This window comes from Arvicola amphibius, chromosome 10 (genome assembly GCF_903992535.2).
Source record: "Arvicola amphibius chromosome 10, mArvAmp1.2, whole genome shotgun sequence".
NCBI lineage: Eukaryota > Metazoa > Chordata > Mammalia > Rodentia > Cricetidae > Arvicola > Arvicola amphibius.
Window position 1 is genome coordinate 123218440 of NC_052056.1, and position 26708 is coordinate 123245147.

The following is a 26708-nucleotide window of genomic DNA, read 5'->3' on the forward strand; positions in this document are numbered from 1 at the left end:
TGGAACAGGAAGTAAATAAAGAACTTGCTGACAAGAGATGTGCTCATGTAGCTTGTGAGAGCAGGCAGGGCCTGGGCAGCTGGAAGTGACTGGCTGGTGTGGGAGTGTACCTCTTGGTTTCTGGGTTGGCACCGAGGGCTGAAGCCATGGTTAGCAGTGGGTGAGGCCAAATGGCTGTCTTAACAGAGTCCTATGGTATGGCTCGGGGCAGAGCACGGCCTAGCATGCATGAGACCCTGGGTTCCATCCACACTATGGTAGGTGAGTGAGGGTGTGAACAGGAGCCAGCCAGTCTGCAGTGTTAAGTCAGCTCAAATGGTAAAACAGACAATATTTGTATGGGAAGAATTTGTAATTCTTATATTTTGCTGGACTCATGCTCAGCATCTGGAGTTTCCTCCCCTGCCACTTCTTGCAAACCAAGTCCCCTCTCCCGGTCTCACTTGGTTTCCCTGAAGATAGGTCTGGTGTTGGCCAGGCTTGGGATCCCTCTGCATAGCAAAGCCACAGATGTCCAAGAGGCAGGGATAAAGGAGGACGGGCCATTTCCCCTGGACAGCGGTGGCAGCCAGGTGCCCCGGGGACAGCCTGACTGTAGAATGTTGGCACATGCCAGTGCCAGCCGACAGCCACAATGAGTCGCTGCACCAGGAAAAGAAGAGCGTGGCCCTCTCGAGGCCAGGGTGTTTCTCACTCACGCTCCTCCACATGCACAGCCAGCCAAGCAGCTGCTGAGGTCATTTCTGTGTCGCCAGGACTGCTGGAGGTGAGCCCTGGCCTGCTCCAGAAGGAATCCCCACTTTCTGCTCTTTACCGTTCTTCATGCCTCTCCAGTCAAGACCTCAGAAGTTGCTTGATCAGCTCCAAGTCACCGTCAGGTCCTCAGACCCTAAACCCCTTTCCTGTTCGTCACCTCTCCAGGATTGTGTGGGGGTCTTTGGTGACAATTGGGTGCTTGACCGCGTGCAGCACAGGCAGGTCTTCAGTGCCCCCCACCCCACTCCCACAGCAGCTGCCCTCTCTGTCTGGGGTAGAATGCAGACACATCTGTAGTTTAGAACTCATTTCTGTTGTGGGTTTGGATTTCTGGACTTGAGGGTCACTGATCTGCATAGGAAGGACAGTAAGCCATAGAGACAGTCGGCAGAAGGGTATGTCTAAGCCCTGCTCTGAGTGATGTTAGGCAGGCCACCTGACCGGCTTCTACAGCAGCCAGTTTGCAATGCTTGACTACAGAATCCTGGGCACCGAGTTTTGTTTGCTTGTTTGTTTGCTGTGCTTGGGATGGATCCAGGATCTTGAACATATAAACACTCTACCACTGAGTCCTGCATTAAACTGTAACAACCCACACTTAGCTCATGAGTTTCAGGTCTGGCAGATCTCAACTTAAAGGCCTCTGACCCAGACCTGACCAGCCAGCCTCCTGAAGTCCTATCCTGTTGGTTCAGGTTTTGGGCACATGACCCAAGTTCTTTCGCTGGGACCACTGAGAAAGAGAAGGGGACAGCTAAGAAAACACATGAACCACAGGAGACTAGCCGGCCTCCATGTGGGGCCCATCTGCATCCGGATGCAACTTTGCCTGGAACCAAACCTGCCTGTTGATTGTTAGGTTCCAGGAGCAAGGCAACTGTACTGACTCTCGAGCCAAGTTTGAGTTGTGCTTTCTTTCCTATGCCACCAAGAAGCCCCAGTCTACTCAGTCTTGTCCACGGGATGGGTCTCATGCTTGCTTCGTAAGCTTAACCTGACTTTTCAATCAGGCAGTACGTTGTCAGATGGGAGGGCCTGTGCGGGTGCACACATGCACGTTAGAGCAGACAGACTAGGGGGCCAATGTTTTTCTAAGGCTCCCCACTGCACTGCAGGCAACACTGCCAGCAGCCTTCTCTGGCATTTCCCTCCCCGGGCAATGGCTGCTAACCAGCTGTAAACATGGGGAACAGGACAGAATGAGGCCACATACTTCAGAGCTGCTGACAGATGGCCATGGGCACACTCAAGCAGACTGCAGTGGCCCTGGGAGGTGCACATACTGGACTGATCACTTCCTGCCACCTTCCCAGGTGACCTCTGGTCACCTCCGTTCTGTCTTCCTCCTGACCCTACTTGCCATGTGAGTGTTCCAGGGGGGTTTGGGTGGCTCACTGCACTGCTGGGGATGGAACCCAGAGCTGCTGCACACAGGCAAATACTACTGCTGTGTTTCACCCCACTGATAAGATCCTAGGCAGCCACTCTCCCACTCAGCCATCTCCTGTCCCCTACGCAGGCACGGCTACCAAGCCATGCACTCCCCTAGCCCCTCACTGGGGGTTTCTAGAGAGGAGCTCTAGCATGAGCCCAGCCCCTCACCGGGTGGGTCTAGGCAGGTGCTCTGCCACTATTCCCCTTATTGGGGGATCCTAGGGAAGGGCTCTGCCATGAGCCATTAGCCCAGCCTCTCACTAGGGGTAGGGGGTTCTAGATAGGGGATTTGCCATTGTGCCCTTCACTGGAGGATTCTAGGCAGGTGCTCTACCACTGACCCACCAGAGTGCAAACACATTTTTAAAAAGTAAGGGATAGAGCCCAGTGGTAGAAGCTAGCCTGAGTGAGGTCCCAGGTCCCGCTCCAGCAGCTATGCAGAGGGCACCCACCTTTTGCCATGATTTCTGCTGTAGTCGCCCAGAGGCAGATTAGGTTGTGAGGACAGCTACACCACAGGGACTCCAGTGTGCAGATTTGGGTGTCCTGCTGGGGCCATGCATTGTAGATCTCCTAAGGTGTGGAATGCACCCCAGACCCCTCTTTGGTACTAAGGCCCAAAACAGCCAATGTCCTGGACCCTTGTAGAATGCCTTTTCCTGAGGCTGTGGGAGGGCCAGCATCCTCTGGACTTTAAAAAAAGGACAAAGACTGAGCAAACTGAGCAGGGGGTGGGGCAGAGGGACACACGACACAGCAGCCACTCACTGCCCTTGGTAATAGGTGCTGTAATGTGAGCCCAGATGCTGAACCTGGCACTAGCTTGGCAACTGGGGTAGAAGGTGAATGTGGCGCCGCCCGCAGCCTCCACAGAGCTGAGCCATTACTGTGGCACGCTGGGCCTGGCTGTAGGAAGGTGGGACAGCGAAGGGACTGCCAGTCGGCAATTCTGAAGCAGACTCTGGGCTCCTGCCGGGATTCAAAGACACCCAGAAAGAACACAAGGCAGTTTTCCCTCACAGAGAGGCCTGGAGGCAGGTGCCTCCTCTCAGAAGCCAGCAGCTGAGGGCTGGGAGCAGGTGTGTACTGGGCGGGAGGTGGATGCAGACTGAGAACCAGTGCTCACCTCCCCTGCACTGCTATTTCCATCTCGAGGTGGTGGGCATCTGCCATGTCTGCTGCCAGGTCCCATCCACTCACTGTCCACCTCTCTGGGCCACAGGCTGCAAGCCCTCCCCAGGGGCAGCCATAGCCTTCTAGAAGCCTCCACCACCACCACCACGCTCCCTGCTTGCTACCCACTTGGGAGTGGTGACCTTCCAGCCAAGGACAGGCATGCTCTCACGCTCAGAGGCTCCTGGGAGGAGCTGGCACCTCAGCAGCCTCACCAGGCCTGCCTCCCCCACAAGCCACCTAGCCCCACTGCACACTCAAGAGTTCAGTTTGCAGATGCAAGGATGTAGCAGAACCCTGCGGTGGCTATACCGGATGACTGTAAACTTACTAGCTTAAATGTTCGGGATTCCCCTTTGTAGCTCTGGAGGGCAGGAATCTGTCCAGGCCCCTTTCACAGCTCTCAAGCATGTCCCTTCACTACTTCCTGGCATCCAGCAGCCACCAGCTTCTCCCTCAGCCTCCCGGTTCACACAGCCCTTCTCCCAGTACTCAGCTCCCTCCGCTTGTTTCAGAAGCACCAAGGATGGCACCCGGGGCCTGGGATGCATACGGACTAGGAGCATGCCTCAGAGGTGGGGACTTAGGCATGCTGGCAAGTGATGGGGTGAGGAGAGTGGCTGAGCCACCTGGAAGGGCTACCCAGGGGCTCAACACAGCAGTGACCACCAGAGTGGGCCACTCCAGCACAGCACCTGCACTCCACCTGCACGCCTGCCACTTGAAGTGCTGTGAATGGATGTGCTCCAGTCTTTCCCAAGGGGTCCATTTCCCCAGTGGGATCTCTCCTGGGAACATGGGCCCCACAGTTCATAGTGGGGCAGGGAGTGACCCCAGCAAGGCTCAATGCCCTCTTTCCTCCTGTGGTCTCTGCCGTGTGAAGTCTTTTGTCCAGGTCTGTGGTGACAATCTGGGTGTCAACTATGAAGCTGCAGATAGATCCCTCTGGCAGACACTGCCCCCGACGCTGCTGTGGAGGGCCTGGTGCCCATCCAGTACAATGGGAGTCTGCTATAGCCTCTGCTGGGCCTCTGCTATGGGAACACACCATTGTCTAGAGGGTAATTTGGGAAGTGTGGGCTTGGCTATGCACAAACTGTCCTGAGAGGCCTAGGACACTGGAGCAGGAGGCTGGGGTAGATGCTCTTTCCCGGCAGCCTCCAGGCCAATCACTGTAGAGGCTGCAGTAGTGCACACCTCCCTGGGCTCAGACAGGTCTCAATGGCAGCAGACTTCACGGAGGCCCGCCGGACAGCTCGGTGTAAGTCCAACAGCCTGAACTGGCTTGGCGGAAGGAGAGAAATGACGAGCCAAGGAGTGCCTGCAGTGTTTCAGGACTCAAATTCTTGAGTTAGCCCTGGGATGAGATGCACAAGGGTTCTGCATATCTAAGGGAAGTAACTCCCAAGATTCTTTTTAGCAAAAGTGGAAGTCTACACACACACACACACACACCTGCCAATGGCAAGCAGCTCCCTGTTTCAGGCAGCAGGATCAACTGGGCTGTAATCAGGAATGGAGAGGGATCTTTGCCCCCTCCCCTGCCACTGCCTGTCCACACCCCAGTGAGGTATCCTAGGATCATGGAATGCCTCTTATCTGAGATCCCAACCCTTCACTGCACAAAGAACAAGCAGAGCCGTGGACCTGTCACATCCTCTCAAGGGGTGGCACAAAAGGGACCGGTGAGGCTGGGGCAGGAGGCAGTTGGGTATCTGGGGCACTGTGTGTGGAAGCTATCTGCGTGGGAAATGTGACTCCAGTGTACTCCTGGGAAGAACCTATGACTACATACAGCTCAGCCACCTGCAGGGGTTGGCAGGGCCATCTGGAGCCTGATGGGGACTGGCAGATCCACTCCCAACAAGGTTCACAAGCTGCTGGCCAGGCTACAGTATGTCCTCACGACATGTGGCCCACACCCCCAAAATAAAAGGCCAAGAGAGGTGTGTGTGTGTGTTACTAGTGGTTGAGATCAGAGCCTCATGCTAACCTGAGCAAAACCCTCAGCCCTTTCTCATTTTCAGGTATGGACTCAGTAGGAACCGTGGCTGGCAGCAGTGCGGGCAGCCCTGAGCTTGGGGTCTTCCTGCCTCACCTCAGGGCTGGGAATACAGTGTGGATTACGGGTAAGAGCAGGCTTACTGCACAAGCATGTGGACCCGAGTTCAGATCCCTAGCGCCCACATAAAGAGCTGAGTGTGACCACGCACATGCTTGCACCCCACCCCTGCAAGGAGGGGCAGGGGAGTTGTGGGGTGGGCAATGGCAGGATACCCCATGTCCTCCTCCGCTCTCCTCCATACACATGTCCCATACACACATAAAACGAAGCACTTGATACGTTCATGCTCAAGACAGAATATGTTCCTGATTTATAGAAAAACTACTGGGGGTATTTTTAAAGACTTCCCACGCAGTGGTGCTCAGGTCACCTTTGGTCACGACTTTACTCTGGGGTAAGTTTAATCGGGAGGTCCACGGCAGCCCACGGCAGCCCACGGCGCTGGTTCCACAGCGGCTGTGTTCTGAGCGCAAAGCATTCCTGGGCTCAAAGCAGCCCTGCCGAGGTGCACGGGACAGGTTATGGGCTGCACACAGCTCCATGTCACACAAGGACTGAGAGAGGTCAGTGACATCCCTTGAAATAGCTTTCTGGAAGAGCCCTCAAACCCAGGCAGTTAGCGGAGCCACAAGAGGGAAGATGGGATACCTCCAAGCTCCTGAGTCCCAAGTTCTGACAGGCCACGGGCTGTCTTCTCAGAGGTTAGGGCCAGGACTTAGAAGGTCTTGAGCAGCAGTTGGCAGAAGGGAGAGTATACTGTGCGAGCACCCTCTCGGCTGTAAAACACACTGTAAAGTCATCAGAGGTTTCTTGAGAGCTGGCAACAAACTTCCCGAGTTTCTTTCTAGAACTGTTCAGGGGCAGAGATCAATATGCCTGTGTCTGGCTGCTGACAGCAGGACTCTCCTGGCAGGGACATCAGTCTCTGGTCAGCCAGTAGCTGGAGGGGCCTCATGGAAAGGAAGAGACTGCAGGTCACGTGGCTTATGATCCTGTAGACAGACACACTGGTGTGTACAGATCATGGGGAAAACATATAGCCAGCCCTCCAGATCCATGGGTTCTGTACCCGTGAGCCCAAGGACAGATGGGAAAGGAAATCATGTGCTGTCACCATGCAGACTCAACATAGTTTAAAAACTCCCTCGGCAGCCGGGCGGTGGTGGCTTTAATCCCAGCACCCGGGAAGCAGAGGCAGGCGGATCTCTGAGTTCGAGGCCAGCCTGGTCTACAAGAGCTAGTTCCAGGACAGGCTCTAGAAACTACAGGGAAACCCTGTCTCGAAAAACAAAAAAGAAAAAAGAAACTCCCTCGGCAGCAGGCCTGTGAGGCTGGGGCTGTCAATCACTATGGGTCCGTGTATATGGGTTCTATGCAGATGCTCTGTGCTCTAAGAAAAGCAACACAGAATCCTCAGTGTGGAACAGGGCACGGAGGAAACTGCGTGTGCACACACCCATGTAAAGCACGTACACTGACTTTTATTCTGTCATGGAAATGCTAGCCAATTACACAGAACTCACTTTGGTCATTTTATTTTTGAGCCCTTGGGAATCTTTCATAAACTTGAAACTCAGCATCGCAAGGTTGCAGAGTACCATGGGTACTTTAAGTAAACTGTCAGGTGAGATTGCCATGGCTGCATTCTTGAGCCTGCAGCCTGCTCTGCACCTGTTCAGGTCACTTACACATGACAGAACCTGAGCCCTCTCACCCTCATGCAGCAGCCACTGAAGAATAAGGTCCTTCTCAATCCTTAGCGCTGGGGACACTGGAGGGGCTGCCGCACAGCCCAGGTGACACACGGCTGTGCGCAGCTCACAGCAGGTTTATACCATGCTTCAGCAGTTTCCGCTTGGCTTTGCCTGCAAGGCTGAAGGCACAATCCTGAGGGTTCGGGAAGCCGGAGCTGCGAGCAGTGGGCGCCAGCTGCTGGAAGTAGGTTTCCTGGGCTGGGTTGCAGCAGGCGTACACAGCTGTGGAGGCGTTCCTATTGGGGAGGAAAGAGGACAACAGCTCAGGGGTGACAGTGTGGGGCCCTGGCTAGCTGCTCCAGCACCCCAATGCCTGCTGCAGGGCCGGGTAACAACTGTCCTGTCATTTCAGCTCTCAGGGGCTGGGATGGTGGGCCCGAGGTAGCTGTAGCCAGGGTCTGGAGTTACCGAACAAACGGCCACTGAAGCCGCTGCCAGCAGAACGGCAGCGGAGCGAGTCCTGCTCACCATGGCAGGAGGGACTATCCCACCTACCAGCAAGGAGCCTGGGCTTAGGATGGTGGCTGACCTGCTCTACTCTGATGCCTGTGACAGAGGAGCGGCAGTGACAGAAAGCAGGAAACCTGGACCCATAGGCTAACAGAGGGACAAAGAATGGCACAAAGGAGGATCTGTAACGGGTACTGGAGAAGGTGGGTGTGAGGTAACCTAGGAAACCGCAGTTACATCTTGGTAGCTGGGCTCCTGACAGCTGCTCATCTGCTCCACATCCTTGAAGCGACAGGAGACAGCGGGACGCTCTCCAGCACGGCACAGACACACCACCCAAGGGTCTACGCCCCCCACAATCAACATCATCTGCCCCTCAGACACGGGGACAGCGGGACGCTCTCCAACACGGCACAGACACACCACCCAAGGGTCTACGCCCCCCACAACCAACATCATTTGCCCCTCAGACACGGGGACAGCGGGATGCTCTCCAACACGGCACAGACACACCACCCAAGGGTCTACGCCCCCCACATCAACATCATTTGCCCCTCAGACACGGGGACAGCGGGACGCTCTCCAACACGGCACAGACACACCACCCAAGGGTCTACGCCCCCCACAATCAACATCATTTGCCCCTCAGACACGGGGACAGCGGGATGCTCTCCAACACGGCACAGACACACCACCCAAGGGTCTACGCCCCCCACAATCAACATCATCTGCATTGCTGGTTTAATCCCCCCACCCCTTGTGCTCTTCCCCCAAGACCAGGGAATAAATACCCTAACAGGGCAATTTGAGAAGAAAAAGGGTTACTTTACCCCATGAATATGCCACAAATCTCATAAATATTCATAAGGACTCCTTAAAAATCCACCATGCAGGGCCAGAGGGATCCTTGACAGCCTCAGTTCCATTCTAGAACCTCACAAGTTGTCCTCTGACCTCCACATGCACACTGTAGTGCATGTGTGACCTCTACATGCACACTGTAGTGCATGTGTGAACATATGCACACATCACACACAGATGCATAAACATACAGACACACACATACATTTTAAAAGACCCAAAACCAGTACCCACTACGGTGCTCCCCTGCTTTCAAGCCAGTGCCCCAGTTTCTCTACTTTGTTAAGTAAGCTTCGGCTTAAACTGTCTATCAGGGGAGTCTTTCCTCCCGCGCACAGGACCAGGGAGAGACTCTTATCTGTTAACAGACCCACCCGATCTCCTTAGCCCCCACATTCTTCTTGTATGGAGGCCTTAGTCTAACAAGCCTCAGTTTCCCTGATTCTAGCATGCAGGGTCAGGGGCTGCTAAGGCTCCTTCCCTCAGCTGTCTCCTGTTGGATGAGGAGGAAGCTCCAGGTCTTGCTCTTGTGAGGCATTTTTTCTGGCAGGCTCCTCTCAAAGCTGAAGGGAGTATGGCTTGGTGAGAAAACCTTCCAGTCACACTTGTGTGGCAATGCCAGCCCTCCTACTGGCAAGCACGGAGCCCCTGGCTTTATTACAGAGTCCTGCAGAGTCTGTGTGCACTCCTTAGCATATGCCAAGGAACTGTGCCCATCACTGTGGTGAGAACCCACCCAGCATGCCTTGGGCTCTACCCACACTGAACCCTGTCAGCTCTAGGAAGGTGAAGCACAGTGGCCACCAGCAGGGGAGCAGATGTCAGCGTCCATTTGCTGCCTCCTCCCACTCAACAGCCACACACCCAGCACACCAAGGTCCCAGAGTGATGGCTGCCAGCTGAAGAGGACAGACTATGCTATCAGCAGCAGATGACACCAGGACAGACAGCTGGCATCCGTGTGGTCAAGTGACGGGACATGGGAATCTCATCCCCAAGGCTCCGTGTGCTCCCACTGAGTCCCGACCTACGATCTTGGCCCCCCTAGTGAGACCTATGGGGAAAGAGCATGCACCTCAGAGTCATGGAGGCCTGCAGTCAAACCCTGGCCGTCGGCTTTGTGAGACCGTGACCTGGGACAAGCACCGTCCCCACACATGCTCACGTTTCTTACTATGAGGAAGGAAAGGTGTGTCTGCAGCCATCCGACAGTCGGCAGGCTGACGGAGGGGTGGGCAAGCTCTTCCTCTAGCCCTCTAACACGCCCAACTCTCCAAAACTAGCTTCAGAAAACATGGAGAGAAAGGACACAGCTGTTTAAGCATCCAGTTTCAGGGACAGTCACCTGGAAGATGAGGTAGTATGACAAGGGGAAGGAAATGGAACCTGTGTCGTCTGCTATCAGTCATGGAGAATAAAAGCTAAAGCAGCAGTGGCCCGGAGCTCCACCACAAACAGAGACACAGGCTGGCTCTGGTGTTGCTGGGCATCAGACATGTCTGATTCTGAGATTTCTGCAGTGACTTTGTTTTCACCGACCATTTTGTTTGTATTTAGATGCCTATAGTGTTGTCTGGCCCACCCTCAGGAATAGTGCAGCCCTGTGCTCTCTGACAGTGAGGACTTAGGGTTTTGGCACGGTTGTGTCCTGCATATTCAGAACAGGGAAAGCATTGGGAGGATGGCCTCCAGAGGGACTGGACGGTGACACTGCTGTGAGGGGCTGAGAAGCTCACCTGACGGTCATCTCGTACAGCGCAGGCAGCTGGGCAAAGTCAGAGTGCATGAGGTTGACGGCCTGCAGAAAGCGGCGGTCCTGGGGAGCAGCCACTAGAGGCAGGTTGGCTGGCAGAAGGAGACAGAGGTGGTGAATGGCAGCCTGACTCCCTGACTCCTTGGGCCAAGTCCTGGACATGGGAGCAGTGAGGGTAAAGCCTGAGTGTGGGTGAGAGGCCTGGGGACAAACAGCCCACTGTCAGCCCCACTGTCAGCCCCACTGCCAGCCCCAGCAGCTCCTAACCTGGGGCCGACCTTACCACAGATGTTGAAACTCCCAAGTTCCCACTGGGGAAACAGCAAAAAAGAAAAGGGGCAAATGAGTGTTTGCCAGTGAGCTCAGTGGCTGTGCTCCAGCTGTGGCCAGCGGGTTGTGGGCTGCAGCACTGCCATGACTGGGGCTGGGTTCTCCCTCCGCCCATGTGGAGCTGGGCTCCCTGTACCTGTAGCTTACCTGTGAGCACACTCTGGATTCGGTCATAATGCATGAAGTTGTACGTGCTGCTTGTGAGGCTAGCCTCGTCTCGGGGTAGTGTCTCCTTCAGGTGAACTTCCAGCCCATTCAGGGATGCCAGGCTGCTGTGGTACTGCAGAGGGGCCAGGAGTGGGTCACAGGCTGGCAGACTCAGTTAAGAAGCACCCAGACAATGCTCCAGCGGTCACTAGACCTAGCAAAACAGCCACTGTCTCTGGTGGAGCGTCCACGTGCTCCACTCACGTGCTCCTTTTGAGGCAGGGCTTCCCTATGCAACCCCGACTGGCCTAGAACTCACTATGGAGACCAGGCTAGCCTCAAACTTGTGGAAAGCCTCCTGCCTCTGCCTCCTGGGTTCTTGGACTACAGGTGTACACCATCCCCAGCCCCTTATGTTCATATATGCATATACTTTCCTTCTTGTGTGTATCTATCTGTGTATGCCGTGTTATGTGCACGCATGTGGAACTCAGAGGAGGGTGTCACACCCTCTGTGTGTGACAAGTGTAGAGGCAATTGTGAGCTGTCCAGTGTGGGTGCTAGTACTGAACTCAGGTTCCCTGAACAAGAATTAAGTGCTCTTAACTGCTAAGTCACCTCTCTAGCACCATGGTCCGATATTTGTAAATTAAGCGTCATACTGTGTGAGGATAAAATGAGCAGGCTCTAATTTAAGAGGAGTCAGGAGGCATGGCAGTACTAACCCAGGGCCCCAGCACTCAGGAGGCTGACACAGGAGGACCACAAACTTGAGGTCATCATGGGTAGAAGAAAGGAAGAAAAGAAAAAGGAGGAAGAAGAAACAAAAGGAAAAAGAAAGAAGAAAAATTACCCATAATATCACCACCCAGTGGGGGCTGCCTAGCTGTGGCTTCCCAGAAGCCCCCAGGGGACTATCTATTTTGTTTTATTTAAATATTTACTTATGCTCCAAACCCCGGGCCATCTCTGCAGCTCTGGTACTGTCTGTTTTAACACTGTTGGTGGCCTTCTATGTTCCCAGTGTTTCCCAACCTAGCCTGGGTGAAGTCCTCATGGGTTAATCACTCCCATGAAGAATATACACTGTCTACAAGGAACGAGGAATGCTGTCCAGTGCCCTGTGCTCTGAGAGGCTGTAGGAATCAGGAGCCCCAGGCAGATAAGTAGTGTGTGAACAAATCCCCTCGAATGAGCCAACGGATAAACACAGCCAGTGCCAGGCACTTCAACCACTGGCTTCCCCTGAGTGTGCAGCTGTGGAAAGCAGGTGTGTGCACAGCCACCTTGCTTTGATGGTCAGGACACTTACAATACAGGGTCAGCAGACACAAACGAGCTTATGCTTGAAAGTTGTGTGTGCCTTGGGGGTGATAGGGTGGGATGACCCTGGGACACCCGGGGGAGCTCACCCTGCAGTGGAGGAGGGGGCACTGGGGCACCCAGGGGAGCTCACCCTGCGTCTGGAGGAGGGGGCACTGAGACACCCGGGGGAGCTCACCCTGCAGCTGGAGGAGGGGGGCACTGGGGCACCCAGGGGAGCTCGCCTTGTAGCTGCACTACACCTTCTGGATCTTAGGGACCTGATAATAGCCACCCCTCAAGCTGCTAACAAGAGACAGGGAAAACTGGACCAGAAAGTAGGCCAACTAAATCCTATTCTCTCTAAATGTAAATTTTTCTGCCTAGCTTGTAGTCAAGACAGAGTTGCTTAACCACAACCATCACAAGATGTGTGTATAATATGGAGGAGACTTCTCTAATGACTAAGTGTTGTCATAGAGGCAGGGGCCTAGTTAAATCCAGGCGACCTGGCAACTGAGGATGGTGTGTCTATCACAGCACTTGTCTGTACTTGTGAGAAGTCTATGGGGTGGCCGCAGAAGGCCACGCCACATCATTCATACGCTGCCTGGTTCAGAACCACGCAAGGCTGGGAAGTTTTGCAAAGTTGAAAAGGTCTGCGCTCTGAATCCATGAACAAAAAGCTCCCTGACTGGTTTATACAGCATGATCTCACAATGGCCCAAGGAGACATGGGGCTCTGACTTCAGTCCGCAATAGAGCTGACGGCAGATGGTGGATCTGTGGGCTGGGGAGCAGTGTGTGTGTAGCCCCATGGCTGAGACTGGGAGCTTTTCTGCTGGATACCTCACCAAGCGCTCCCATCCTGACTTTCAAGCAGGTCTTGCCTCCAACCCACCCCAACCCTGATGCCCCCCGTGCATGGCCTAATGAGGCAGTAATTCACAGGCTCCCTGGAACTGAAGGTCCAAAGGAATATCCTAGGCATAGCTGAAAATCAGGCTCAGGGACGCTAAGCTGCCCCCTGGTGGGGGCCTCCTGCACTTCCCTTTGACGGCACAGCTGCCAGGCTCAGGAACCTGATCGCCCCATAGCCCTGCCTCCTGAGGAGGTCTGTGTGGACAGAGCCTTTTCAGAGGGCTGTGCACCTCCAGCCTGTGGGACCACACTGCAGAGACTATGTCTGCCTTCCAGAAAACAGCAGGAAAGCTACAGAGAGATCAGGTGAGCATTTTCTACTCATGTCTGTTCTATTTAAGATGGTAACAAACCTCTCCTATAAACCAGACTTGGGGTCTGGTTCAAGTTCATCTTCTTAAATCAGCACAGTGTTCAAAGTTAGCAACTCCCTAGTCTAGACAACACCACTAGCGTTGGCCTCCCATACCCTGCATCCCATTTCCTGGGATAGCACCAGCCCTACTTTACAGGAAAGCTGAAGGCTGTGGTCATAACACTGTGGTTGGCCTTGACAAATGCTTCCACACAGTAGAGGCTGCAGAAGGCTGGGCACTCTTCTCTCCTCTGCCAACCTACCGGCAAGAGCAGAGCAGCCTGGGCCAGGGACGTGGGGAAGAGACAGTGGGAATCAACATAACTGCATGAGGCCTCCACTTCACACCTCGCAATGCGGCTTCCTTCCTTCCCCTCAGGACAGGAGTTGCAGTGTCTGCCCTCCCAGAACCATCCTCAGCTTGGCTTATGCAAGCCAGCTTAACATATAATTGTGTAGACCGCCCCTCCCCAAGGCAGCCTGTGTTGGGTGTCTTCAGAGAGGCATTCTATCTATTCTGCTGCATCTAAACACCAGGCCTTCGGAGTAAACAGTCCTGAGGCTCAGCACAGTAAGAACTGGGGAAGCCAAGGCACAGAGCTGCCCTGAATGAAGCCACAGACAGGACCCTTTGCCGTCCTAAAGCAGAGGTAGACACGGGGTCCCACAGCTATGTTAAATGAGGATACATGTAAAAAGTCTCAACTCTGGGCTGTGGGCAGGGTCTGTGGAAGTAGACAGAAAAGTCAGGTGGCTTAGAGAGAAGCCGCCCAGCAGCCTGTCATGCGCTCCAAGGTGACCGGCCGCTCTCCTCGGTGGAGGGCCACAAGACACGCATGCCAATGAGATGCCTCAGAATAATGTAGATTTAAGAAGAAAAACAAGTTGAGCCCCAGAACAGCATTTGCCCTCCAGCAACTGTTCTTCCTGCCAACCACAGCAAGGCTGTTACCATAGCAACTCTATCGCCAGTGTGGGCCCCAGACTCTAGAGCTCAGTTCACTGCTCCAGGAAGGGATGGCTACTCAAAGCTCTGTCCACCACCAGTTTGGATTTCAAGTGTACTCTGGGAAGGAGCACTAAGTCACCATGTGAGGCTGGGTCTAGGAAGGAAATGTGGGGTTCCTGCCCCCTACCCCCACGCAAGGCTGTGATGTGCTGCACAAGACAGATGCTGGCAAGGAGTGCCCATCGCTGCCCTTAGCTAGGAGCTGAGCCAGCAGCAGGGCAGCTCTCAGCCCTGCCTGCAGTCTCTTGGCCGCATGACCTCACTACCTCAAGAGTGGGAAGCTGAACACCACTGCAGGCTACTGAAAGGAAAACAAGGCCCTGAGGGGAGAGCTGTGTGCAGACACTCCTGGCTCGCTCCTCCCTCCTCTACACCCGTGCTCCCAGACTGCGGGAAGCAGAAAAAGGAGAGTCCAGTCCTCTGCCAGCGCTATGACACATGTGTGGTTCACTCTTACACACCACACAAAATCTCACACAAGTGGGCACTATCCTTCGCCTCACTACAAAGGCTGGGGAGTTCTTGCCAGGGGGCTGGCTGGTCCACGTTCCAAGGAGAAAGATGAGGGTAGAGAGGAGCCTGGGGACACTCACCACTTCCTCGATGGCTGCAGTGTCTCTGAGAAGAGGCTCCTCAGCCAGCAGGGATAGCACCAGCCCATTCACACTGTGAGTGTAGAGGTTCATGGGCAAGAGCCCTGCATGGAGCCCAGCTGGGGAGAACTTGAAGTCACTTCTGTCTGCAGAGGTGCCGGGACCCTGAGAGTCAGCTGAGGGCAAAGTGCATGCTAGGGCTGACCTGCTCTGGAGGCTTCTGTCCCCACATTGCTCCACACTGGGCTCCATACCCACGGGGTCCTGGGGAGGAAGTACCACAGGGCTGCTGCTTCTTCTGGGGAGAGGGTCTGAGCCAGGAACTTGAGTTTGGCCATTGGTGATAGGAAGGTCTGCAAGCCGTTCCTGCCCTCTGCTCTCAGGGAGCCTCTCAAGAGGGGAAGGGTCCAGATGGCTGCATATTTCTGTGTTTTCAGGCAGTGTGGGGGCCTGGTGGCTGGTGAGGAGAGCTTCCTGATCACCTACGACAGGCATGGGTAGGAAAGCTTCCTGAGCCTCAGAGATGTGGATTTCAGACAAGTCCAGTTCCTCTTGGGAAAAGCCCAGCTCCTGCTGCAGCCTGCTGCTGATGCCAGAATCCTGGCCACAGGCAGTGGTGCCTAGTCCTGCAGCCACCGCATGCTCCTGTGAATGTTTAGGGAAGGGCCCATCTGCCCCCCTGCCATTCAGCCTTGCTCCATCATGGGGCATAGGCATCCAGGAATAGTGGCCGATGTCCAGGCCATGGATGCTGCACACCTAGTGGCATCTCTGCCTGGGTAGGGGTGCTTCGATCCCTGGGAGGGTACTGAGATGGACTTTCCTGGAGGCTGGCAAACAAAAGAAGAAGTCACATCAGCAGAGTATGGGGAAAAGGCTCCCATGGGGACTCTTGAGGTACCAATCCCCTGAAAGGCACAGGCATCAATGACAAGCAGGTACCTGCAGTCATAGAGCTAAGATGCCACCACGGTAAAACCACAAAAGTAGACAAAGGCCATGACTGGTGAGGACTTGTCCAGTGAGGTCAGGATCATTGACCAGAGGTAGCCAAGGCCACATAGGAAGTGACCCACAGCCGAAGGGTCTCCTGAGAGTGGCTCCAAATGAGTCCTCAGTGTCCTGAGGCTAGGACACCTCTTGATCAACAGCTTTACAAGACAATGAAGACACAAGTGGGGATCACACCCACAGGAAAGGAACAACCCCACCTACCTAGTCTCCTGCTCCACTGTGAACACACGGAGGCTAGCAACTTCCTCCTCACTCAGAAAAACAGGGGTGATCTGCACATTAGGGGGCAATGCTGCTCCTGCAAATAAAAAATGGTTGGGGCTCCCCTGGGATGCGGTGGGCCCTTGGCACTCACAAATGTCTCTATGGTAGCACCGGAGTTGCTCCCTCAGCCCAAAGCCCGAGAGCTGCAGCCTGGATGCTCTGAGCAGCAAGAAAGAGAAGTGTGGCAGTGTGGAGAGGGAGATACCTGACAGATGTTAGGAGAAAGGGCTTTCAACTGGCCAAGACTCAGCAAACTCAGGCTTTGGAATGACGCCAGAGCCTCCTGGGGACGCCACCAGTGTTCTATCTCTCCCTCCATTACCACACCCCAGACACTGTCTAAGCAATGTCACAGAATGGAGTCAAAGGAGGGCATGCCCAAACATGACCTTGGAAATCCAGGTCCCAAAGGGAACTGTCCTAGCTGTACTAGATCCATCTGCTGGATCTACGAGCAGAGGAGATCCACACGGGGGCTGGTTGCCCTCTCCCTGGCTTATCCCAGGAGGAAGGCAGCGTACTACTGTCCACGTACCTGCTTCCTGTGCAGCTGCCCCTGCTCCAGGAAGTCTCTGAAACAAACATATACACAGGTTGGCCCCAGGCACCATGCTCTCCTCTTAACCATTAGGAATTCATGGCACCATCTGCTCCCAGGACTCAGCCAAACCCAGGGAGCTGGTATGACCCTGTGCCAAGAGCCCAGCAGATGGAGCAGGGCCACTTGCTTCTCAGAGGCCAGGAGGAGGCGAGAACTGGACCTACTCTGGCCTCAAAGCAGCAGCTCTGAAGTGTTAAGTATCCCCCATGAAACACCAAAGCATGGGTTCCTCACTTGAGCCCACGTTGGGGAACCTAAGTCTAGAGAGCAGCCATAGAGGCAGCGAATACCACTCAGTGACAAAGCCCAAGGCCTGGGCTCCAATCTCCAGCAACAATAAACAAAGCAACAATTTATATCCCCCCCCTTCACATTCCTGTTAATACTTGGGAATTTCCCCTTTACGTAAATGCCTTTTACTACTTTGAGACATTAAATGAAATTCAGTATTTCCACTTAAAACAGCTTATGTGATCGCACTCATTGTAAAATCTCTGGCTGAAATCTGAGGAAGAGTCTACAGCAGCTTGTGTCAAACAACTGACCCTCAGCTACAGGACCAGATGCTAGCAGTTCCTCAACACACGTGAGAAAACACATTTCCAGCCTTGGGGCTGTGAACCTCTGTCCCGACCACTGATCATCGCTGCTGTACCAGACAGCAGCTCCACACAACTATACGTGGCCTGGCACCAGCAGGCCAGGAGGACTGGCTCTCCTCTGTAGGGATTCCCAGAGCTGAATCAGGGGAGGTGGGCAAGGGCATATTAAAGCTCCAAACTGCTAACAGTGAAGGCGGCCCTCCAGACACACCACCCTGATGGAGGAGGGTCATCTGTCATGTGTTACTTCATTGGTAAATAAAGAAGAAACTGCCTTGGCCCTTTAATAGGATATAAAATTAGGTAGACGGAGTAGACAGAACAGAATTGTGGGTGAAAGAAAGCAGATGCCATAGCTCTCCTCTCCAAGATGGATGCAGGCTAAGATCCTTCCTGGTAAGCCACCACCTCGTGGTGCTACACAGATTACTAAATATGGGTTAAAGCAAGATGTGAGAATTAGCCAATAAGAGGCTGGAAGTTAATGGGCCAAGCAGTGTTTTAAATGAATATAGTTTTCTGTGTAATTATTTCGGCGGTGTAAAGCTAGCCATGCGGGAGCCAGGTGGGACGAAAAGCAGGCCCTCTGCTCCTTCTACAACCACCCACAGGAAGCTAGAGCCCACCCAGGCTCTGAATGGTTAGAGAGAGGCCAGTGAAGCATTTGAAACAGAAGCTCTCAAAACAAGCCAAGCTGGTGGATTAGCCTGGACCTGAGGCACTGGAGGTGATGCAGATGAATCAGAAGTTCAACTCTCAATGTAGACCAGGCTACCCAATGGGAACCCATCTCCAAAATCAAACAAAACAATTTAAGAGAAAGAGAGTAGAGAGAGAGAGAGAGAGAGAGAGAGAGAGAGAGAGTCTAGATGGAAACTGCTCAGTGATGGCTGTGGGTCCTACGTTGTTGTCTGGACATTTCCTCCCTTCCTAAAACGGGCTCACTATGGAGTCCACCTGCTTCTCTCACCACCAAGACAACTGCCTGTGGACAGTTTTTTATTCTTCATGGCTGTGTGTATTCATCATACATTCAGAATGTCAGGAAGATCATGTTCCCTTATGCCTTCCCTTCTGTTTCCTTCTTCCTTTCCTCCAGTTCAGAGGCAATCCTTCAGTATGTAGCCCAGGGTAGCTCTTTACTCATGACCATCTGCCTTAGCTTCCCAGGGCGGGCACAAGAGGCACACAGACCATGGCCAGCAGTTTCCCTGTTGATTTAAGAATATGTTCCTTACAGGGCTCTGTCATCAGCACTATGTTATTGGAAGCTGAATGGATGCAGCACGTGCTTGGCTTAGAAGAAACCAGTGCCCAAGCCTACTACATGGAGCAAATGCTTGCTTTTACCCTTGCTTTACTCCTTGACAACACCAGCAGATGAAGCGTGGTGACAGATTCAGTGAAACAGGTTGCCCTAGACCTGCCCGCCATGTGGAGCCAGCCCCCCACAGTTTGAAGGGCAGATGTTTCTGGGTCAGTCCCCCACCAGGTTGCGGCTGTACTGTTACCTGGCCTGTGGGGACAGTCTGACTGAAGCAGGACCTTGGCGTGGTAAGAGAAGGAGGGAGCTGGGAATTCACGATCCTGGGGTAAGACACAGGGATAAGAACACCATGAAAAGAAGTGCTGGGCCTCTCAGCTCCACAGATAGCACTGTCTCTGGAGGTAGAGGATCTTGGGGATGTGCCTGGCATGCGTTTCATCAGGTAGATCCTCAGCAAAGGGGCTCTCTGTTCTGCAGGTGCACTGACGGCCAAACTGTAAGCTCTCCAATCAAGTAGGGCTGAGGGGTCCAAGGCTACTCATCACAAAAAGATGGCAGGCATACCAAAAACCACAAGTAAGCCACCTGTGTGCACTGGAAGAGAATCACTGAGCCAACCACTTAGAAGACAAAGATACCCAGCATTTCAGAAGGGCTCTACTCCCCGTGCAACTGGTACAGAGGGCAGGGTGTGGAAGCATACAATTTTAATCTCAGCACTGGGGAGGCAGAGGCAGTGGTAGTCTATCTTTAGGAGTTCAAATCCAGCCTGGTCTACATAGAGAATTCCAGGACAGCCAGGGCTACATAGTGAGATACAAATAAAGTGTGTTATGAACACACACACACATATAACATATATATATATATATATCACATATATAGTTACATAGCTATTATATATGTGAGAAAGAAAATATGAGTGATAAAACACTAATTTTTAAATTTTTTAAAACATTTATCGTGCTTCTGTATGTATGGAGGTCAAAAGATAACTTGGGGGAGTCAGCTCTCTCCTTTCACCATGTGGGTCTCAGAATGGAACTCAGAGCGCCAGGCTGGTCAGCAAGCACTTTTACTCACTGAGCCACTTTGTCTGCCCACAAATACTATCTTTGCTGCCACCTGTGTCAGCGTGACTACAGTCACCCTGAGAACAGGGAGAGGAAAGAGGTGATGGCCACGGGCTCTGTGCTTACCCTCCACATCTACCACTACTGTCATTCTTCAGCAAGGGTCCCCACTTCCCAGGAGAGGAGGTTGGGGCTACTTGTCCAAGATGGTGGAACAAAGAGGAAGAGAAGCCAGGGCTCGAATGCCCGCTCTGGAGAGTACTGGCTAAGGCACGCCTCTCAGCCCTGCCTAAGGCCCAGTCTGCCTGGGCAGTGAGCACAATGTTCCATACGGACAGGCTGTCAGACCCTGGGCTCTCCCAGTGTGAAAATGACTACTGAGTTGGTGGAAGGCTGGAAGCAGTTGGGTGGCACTTGGTGCAGCCTCTACTTGCAGGGCTGGCTGCTGCCCACAGTGGGGCTCTGCACTGTACTCTATCAACTGACACTTCACCAGAACACTCAAACCGAGGACCTCAGGGCTCCTTTCCTGAACAGTTCCCAATGGCAACGGATGCTCGGACAATCTACATGACCTGGCCTTTGCTGAACAACTGCAGACTCTGATCTGAAACAAGTGGGGACAGTGGCTGACATAGGTGGGCACAACTCACAGTCCTTTGTAGAGGATGGAGCCAGCCAGGACATGGGGCGAACGCCGGCAGGTCTGTAATATGAGGGCTGCCTTTAGCAGCAGCAGGGGCTCCACCTGGGGAGACAAGACACATCCGTGAGCATGCCTCCAAGTGCCGGGGGGACTTCAGCCTCCGCTGAGGGGATACAACCCGTAGTCAGCTCACAGTTCTTGTAAGGAATCAGCTATTCAACCACAAAGATCACAAAGATCCACAGCAGTGGAAAACCCCACCCACCCCATGCCCAGCACAGTGGGCTCTGGAATGCCGAGTCCCAGCTTCTTCCTTCAGCGGTAACATGAAAGGTGCAGATCTGAGGTGCACAGGCGCCCGGACCAGCCACACAGCAGCCAGTGCGCATTAGCTGAGTGCAAATGGGAAACGGGATGGTTCAGAGAGAACCTTCCGGTCTCTCTCAGATGCAAATGAGTTCAAATGTGAATCGGGCACTTTGATGGAGTCACTAAAGTCAGGCCATTTATGTGGAGAAAGAAGGGGCCTTCGGTCTCTGAGTTCAGAGGCAATGATGATGCTCCACTCACTGTTTATTTGGTGCGGCCTCACTGGCCTTCAGGGCAGTCCTGGAAGCAGGGCCCCTGAACTGTCAGGAGACAGTAGGGTCTGAGAGGCAGCCTCCCTCCCAGCTGGCAGCAGCATAGAAACTGTTCATCAACTGCTCTGCTGGAAGCACGGCCTCTCACTCCCTAGCTACATGCTCGGACACAGGTGACCCCTCTCAGCGCCTCACAGGCCTGTCCCAGCAGCCCATGCCCATGTGGGCAGTGAACAGGAGGGCAGCAGCCTTACCTTGGTGTGGTCCAGATTCCACAGGGCGTTGAAGATTCTGTGCGACTCGCTGGTGCTCCTGAGGACGTGTGTGATGACGGTGTCCCACTGCAAACTCAGCTCCTCCTGAGGATGGTTCTGAGACAAAGACAGGGCATCAGCACCTGAGATGGGGACGTGGGCTCTTGGTAAGGGTTGCTACTTTCCGCAGGGAGCTTCCTACCAGGAAGACAGCAGGATGAACAGGCCTGTCTCATCCCACCCCTACCACACATGTCCTAGCTCTCACTCCAATAACCAGTCCTATCACAGAGCCAGGAAACATCCTGAAGAAAGGGGTACCGATCCAGGGAGGAGAGGAGAGCAGACATATGGGGACACACCTTGTGCCACCTTGTCACATGGCATCGTGCAATTCAGATGTTGAGCCCTGTATTACAGAGCCGGGCTCATGTAATACAGAGAAGAAGGCCTGGTCCCAGCAATGCTGACTTTGAAGGGCCTAATATCCCTGGCAATCTGCACTTCTACCTTGTAAGCCAGAGAGACAGGGCCCATGTAGAAATGAAAGAATCCAATGAGTTGATCCAGAAACTGCCTGCAGCTGACATCAGAGAGCTCCACGCCACAGCCCAGAGCCTGCAGAGGGAGAGCACAAAGACAGTTCTTGTGGCTTTTCTCTGAGGCCACAACCAGAACCCAGGCTCTGTGGCACCTGCCACAGGCCTGTGAAGTCACCACCTAGCCAGGCAGGATAACTCCAGCTTGCAATTCTGGCAGTTGGGAGACAGAGGGAGGATGGTCAGCCTGGGCTACATACAGAGTGTGTTCCAGGTCAGCCTGGGCTACATACAGAGTGTGTTCCAGGTCAGCCTGGGCTACATACAGAGTGTGTTCCAGGTCAGCCTGGGCTTTGTACAGCGTATATTCCAGATCAGCCTGGGCTACAGTGAGATCCCGTGTTCCAGGTCAGCCTGGGCTACAGTGAGATCCTGTCTAAAAGCTACATCTTCTGGAGAGTTACCCTGTGGGGACTGAAGCATGGCTATCAGCGGAGCATCTGCCTAGCATGTGTGAAGTCTCAGTTTGGAAACAAAGGCCCACTGCTCTGTGTCAGCCACTAAGGAAGAGTCATTTCATCAGTGGGCTTGATCCAAGTGAGGAATAGGAAGAGTTCCAGAAATCCACAAAAAAAAAAAAAAAAAAAAAAGAGCTGGAAAAACAAAAACAAAAACTACTTAGAAACTCAGAAAAGCAACACGCAGCCTGAGCTGCATAGGTCATGGGTGGCAGAAGAGAGAGAGAGAAGCCACTTCCAACAGCTAAAGCAGACAAAATCCTGACTCCAGGACAAGCCCACAGCCCTCACAAGGGAGCAAGGGAGACAAGCCAGTGGTAGAGGGAAACCCTACCTGTCACAATGCAGCAGTTCCCGCTGAGGTTAGAACCTTCTGTCTATAGGGAGCCCTAAGAGACTCAAGGTATTTACAGGGGGGTAAAACACTCCATCCCACAGAGAAGCTCCTTAGGTTAAGGAAGGAAACAACTCAAAACAGCTTCGGGAAGTCCCTGAAACTAAGCAGAGTACTAGGCCTCTCCCTCCCCGAGGCACCAGGAAAGGGCACTCTTGACCTGCTGAGATGCCTGCAGGCCATGCAATGCTCCAGGACTGCAGCTCTGTGAGCTGCCACCTGAGCTGACTGGGTTTCGGTGATGCAGCCATCTTTGAGTTGTCTCTGCTCCTGTTAGTGCCCCCAACACACCTGTACCCCAGTTAGTAACGCCAGTAAACTCACTGGCTCGCCAAACTGAGCTTCAGTGGTATCTATACTTTTGTCTGTCATGGCCTCCCTATCTAGGGTAAGTAGACAACTGTGCTGGCTAACTTTATGTCAACTTGACACAGGCCAGAGTCATCTGAGAGGGAACCCAGCTGAGAAAATGTCTCCATAACACTGGGCTGTAGGCATTAGTGATTGATGTGGGAGAGTCCAGCCCATTGTGGGTTGGTGGTCCTGGGTTCTATAAGAAGGCAGGCTAAGCAAGCCATGGGGAACAAATCAGTGAGCAGCTCCCCTCCATGGCCTCTGCATCAGCTCCTGCCTCCAGGATCCTGCCCTGCTTGAGCTCCTGTCCTGATGAACAGCGATATGGAAGTATAAAGGAAAATAACTCTTTCCTTCACAAATCGCTTTGGGTCATAGTGTTTCTTCATCACAGCAACAGAAACCCTGACTAGGACAGCAACTGTTCCATCTCCCCAGGAACACAACACACACTATCTGCCATGAAAGTCCATGGCTGTGGGAAGACGGGGTCCACTAGGAAATAAAACCACAGAGCCTCATCTTAAGTACCTGCTTTCTGTCTCGGTAAGCACTTGCTGCTGTAAACCCCTCTTACAGTCCCAGCTGACGGTCCCTTAAGGTACTTTTATCACCTAGACCACAACTGAGACCTACCAATGAGGAGAGAGATCAAGAGTGACTCCATGCCACTTGTAAATACCCCGAGGGACTGCAGCTGGGCACCCGGGTTCTTCTGGCTACCTGAGTCACTGGTGTGAATGAAGTGTGCTCTCCACTCAAGTCTCAGGGTCTGCTCTGAGAGCGGCCTTTCCCACAATGGCTGAATGCTATCTTGTTGAAAACTGAGCTAACTGGGCTGAGGTCACAGAACACCCACAGGCTGAGAGCTTCAGCCTGGCTGGTATTGCCGCTAGGAGAGGGAAGGCTCAGGTGGTAGCAGAGAGCAGGAGGGGGAACACTGACAAGGGGAGGGGAGGTGACAGGAGGTGGGCACAGCTGGGAGGTGCACTAAGAGACACAGCCCTGCTCCTGGTGGCCAGGAATAGATCTCACTAACTGAGAGTAATGTTGGGGGCTGATAGCTCTGAGCCCAAGCCAAGTGGGTGGGTGAAATCTGTCTGTCAAAGTTGTAAGGTCCCAAGAACTCTGAAGTTGGAGGGTGTGCATGACACTCACAAAGCATCTCTCCAGCAGGTGAGTCACACTCAGAAGGTCTTGGAGTGGGAAAGTGGTTCCTCTGCTATACACACCTGTACACACCTAGTGCCCTGAGTGCCCCCACGCCTTCTAGAACATCAGCCACCTCAGGGTGGGTGGGACCCAGGGAAAGGGAGAGGATCTTCTTGGCCCAAGGACACAAAGCTGAGTGGGGCCAGCAGAGCTGACTCCTGCACAAATCCAGGAACAGTCGACACTTGTCCTACCAAGACTGGGCAGCTGTGTGAGCCACAGAAAGTCTGGCTCAAATCTTCCCCCCACTGCTCACAACAGGCATCCCAAATGCTGCGAGACCAGAAAGGAAAGAGGCTCCAGAATCATGTGGGATTTTGTTAAGGGTTGTTTTTGGCTTTTTGAGTGTGGGATATCCCCCACAAGCCCCCCTCAGTTTCTTATTGGATTCCTGCAAGAACTTTTACTGAGCTGAAGAATTTTATCTGCCATCTCTTTCGTCCAACCTCATTTATGGACTTTCCCACTCCTGTTCAGCAGCTTTTGATTTTTCTTTTCTTGTGTGCCCCTTTTGTTTTCTCTGCTCTCCCATCTGCACACACAGGGTGTTCCACCTTCATTTTGCTTACTGGTTTTCCTTCACTATGTCTGGGTGGCTGGTTGTGCAAGCAGGACCTGAGTTTAATGCCCAGCACTCAAGAAGACAGCCATGATGGTGCAGGCCAGAACCTCAGCACTGGGGAGGCAGAGATAGGGGGATCCCTGGCAGATCACCCAACCTACCCAAATCAGGGGGCTTCAGATCAGTGAGAGACCCTGTATCAAAACATATGATGCAGAGTAACTGAGAAAGACAGCCAACACAGACCTTTGGCCTCCACAAGCATGCACACACCCTTCTTACATCGACCTGAGGTTTTGAAGAGTCATGTGTTGTTCCCACAGATGCTGAGGTCATGCTAACACTATAGCACAGGCTACAGCATTACCACTGTCAATTCTGTGGTCCTGTGGAAGCCTGGGCTTTGCTCTGAGCGTATGTGTGACATGTGCAAAAGGCTGTCTGTCTGTTTTTCCTCGCTGTGGCTTCAGAGCAGACCTCTCAGGAGGACGATCCCCTAAAACTCTAAGTGCTCTGCACAGTGACAAAGCCAGGCAGTGCGACTCCCTAGAAGAGCAAGCGCAGCTCCTGCAAAGCACAGACACTTGACCCCACTGAGGATGCTGACAAGCAGGTGGGTCAGTCAAGAACATAGGTGAGAAGAATCGGCAGCACAGAGCCAAATGGAAACGCTGGAAGCAAAACCCAGTGGATCAATGAAAACACAGGGAAGCTTTAGAAGGGGTTTGGGTAGAGCTAAAAAAGAATATTTCCTTCTGCTGGCATGTCCAGTCCCGCTCTTCCCGAGAGCAGCACAGAATACTGTGTAGGTGTGCTATTAGAGTGGAGCCACCTTCCCACTCTGTCCCCAGTGGCTCAGGTTCAGGAGGACAGAGAGAAAGCCACACATGGCCAAGTGTGAGCGACCAGGAAGATTTCCATCAGTGTTCTCAGGGACACAGAATTCCTTCAGACATGAGATATTTTAGGGCCCAATCTACAAAGCAGAGCTGAGGTGTCCCAGACAACAATTGGGACCAGGACCACTGCTCCCTCCCGTAAACACAACAAGCTGATCTGCAGACGAGTGGTAGACATCTTTACTATGAAATGGCTCTCCCAGTCTGGGTCTCACTATGAAGTCAAATCATGTAGTTACAGCCGGCTTCCCTATCCCATTAACAACACTGTTTGCGGTGCAGTGGTGAGCTGGGCATGTGACGTGGGTCTTTCCCTCTTCTTTGATGCAGAAGATGCTGAGCAAAGGTGGTGAGGTCACCTGAAGCTACTGTTGTTCTCCAGGCCCTGCTGACCACAGTCCGCCTGCTCATGGGAGAAAATGACCTGCTTCTTGTTATTCCCCAGATCAGCAGAGTTCTCCACTGTGTGGCAACAGTGAGGTGGGGCCTTAGGCAAGAACTGTGCTCAAGCCTGTTAACCATGACCCCGAGATCTGAACGCAGGACAAGGCCTTGCCACTGGCATGAAGGATGGATGTGATGGTTAATGACACAGAGGGGAGGTCAGAGGTCACAGAAGCCTGTGCTTGCTTCCATCACTGAAAGACAGTGTGCCAGGTTCCTTCCTTCCTTTCTTTCTCTGGGATCAGATCTCACTGTGTCGCTCTGGAACTAGCTCTATAGATCAGGCTGACGGCAAACTCCCAGGGATCTGCCCGCCTCTGCCACCATCATTCCAATGCTGGAATTAAAGGTGCAGGTAGTGTCCTTACTGTCCCTGCGGCTTCTCCTCCTCGTGGTTCACTCTTCTTCCTCCTTTTCACGACCGTTTCCCAGGCACCTAGTCTGTGTCTGCACACAGAGCAATACACAGCAGTGCTGAACTGAGACCCAAAAGCCGGGAGCAGGGGAGGTGAGGAGTTCAGTGGTAGCACAGAGAAGAGCATCAACCACACATGGCCTATCCCAGAAGTTTCCTCCCAAGG

The 26708-nt window shown here is 53.3% G+C and overlaps 1 protein-coding gene across 1 annotated transcript in view; it reads right to left on the minus strand.

Moving 5' to 3' along the window:
- Window positions 1-6947: 6947 nt before the first annotated feature.
- The window catches only part of Hps4 (HPS4 biogenesis of lysosomal organelles complex 3 subunit 2), a 32556-nt gene continuing 12795 nt past the window's right edge, over window positions 6948-26708 (minus strand). The window contains exons 5-15 of the mRNA XM_038346733.2: window positions 21716-21823; window positions 21206-21322; window positions 20378-20472; window positions 18896-18971; window positions 16717-16753; window positions 16119-16215; window positions 15673-15733; window positions 14904-15629; window positions 10724-10856; window positions 10230-10338; window positions 6948-7418 (exon numbers count right to left, since the gene is read on the minus strand). Of these exons, the coding sequence (XP_038202661.1) occupies window positions 7247-7418; window positions 10230-10338; window positions 10724-10856; window positions 14904-15629; window positions 15673-15733; window positions 16119-16215; window positions 16717-16753; window positions 18896-18971; window positions 20378-20472; window positions 21206-21322; window positions 21716-21823 (1731 nt within the window). The 3' untranslated portion in view covers window positions 6948-7246. The remainder of the gene's footprint in view (window positions 7419-10229; window positions 10339-10723; window positions 10857-14903; window positions 15630-15672; window positions 15734-16118; window positions 16216-16716; window positions 16754-18895; window positions 18972-20377; window positions 20473-21205; window positions 21323-21715; window positions 21824-26708) is intronic.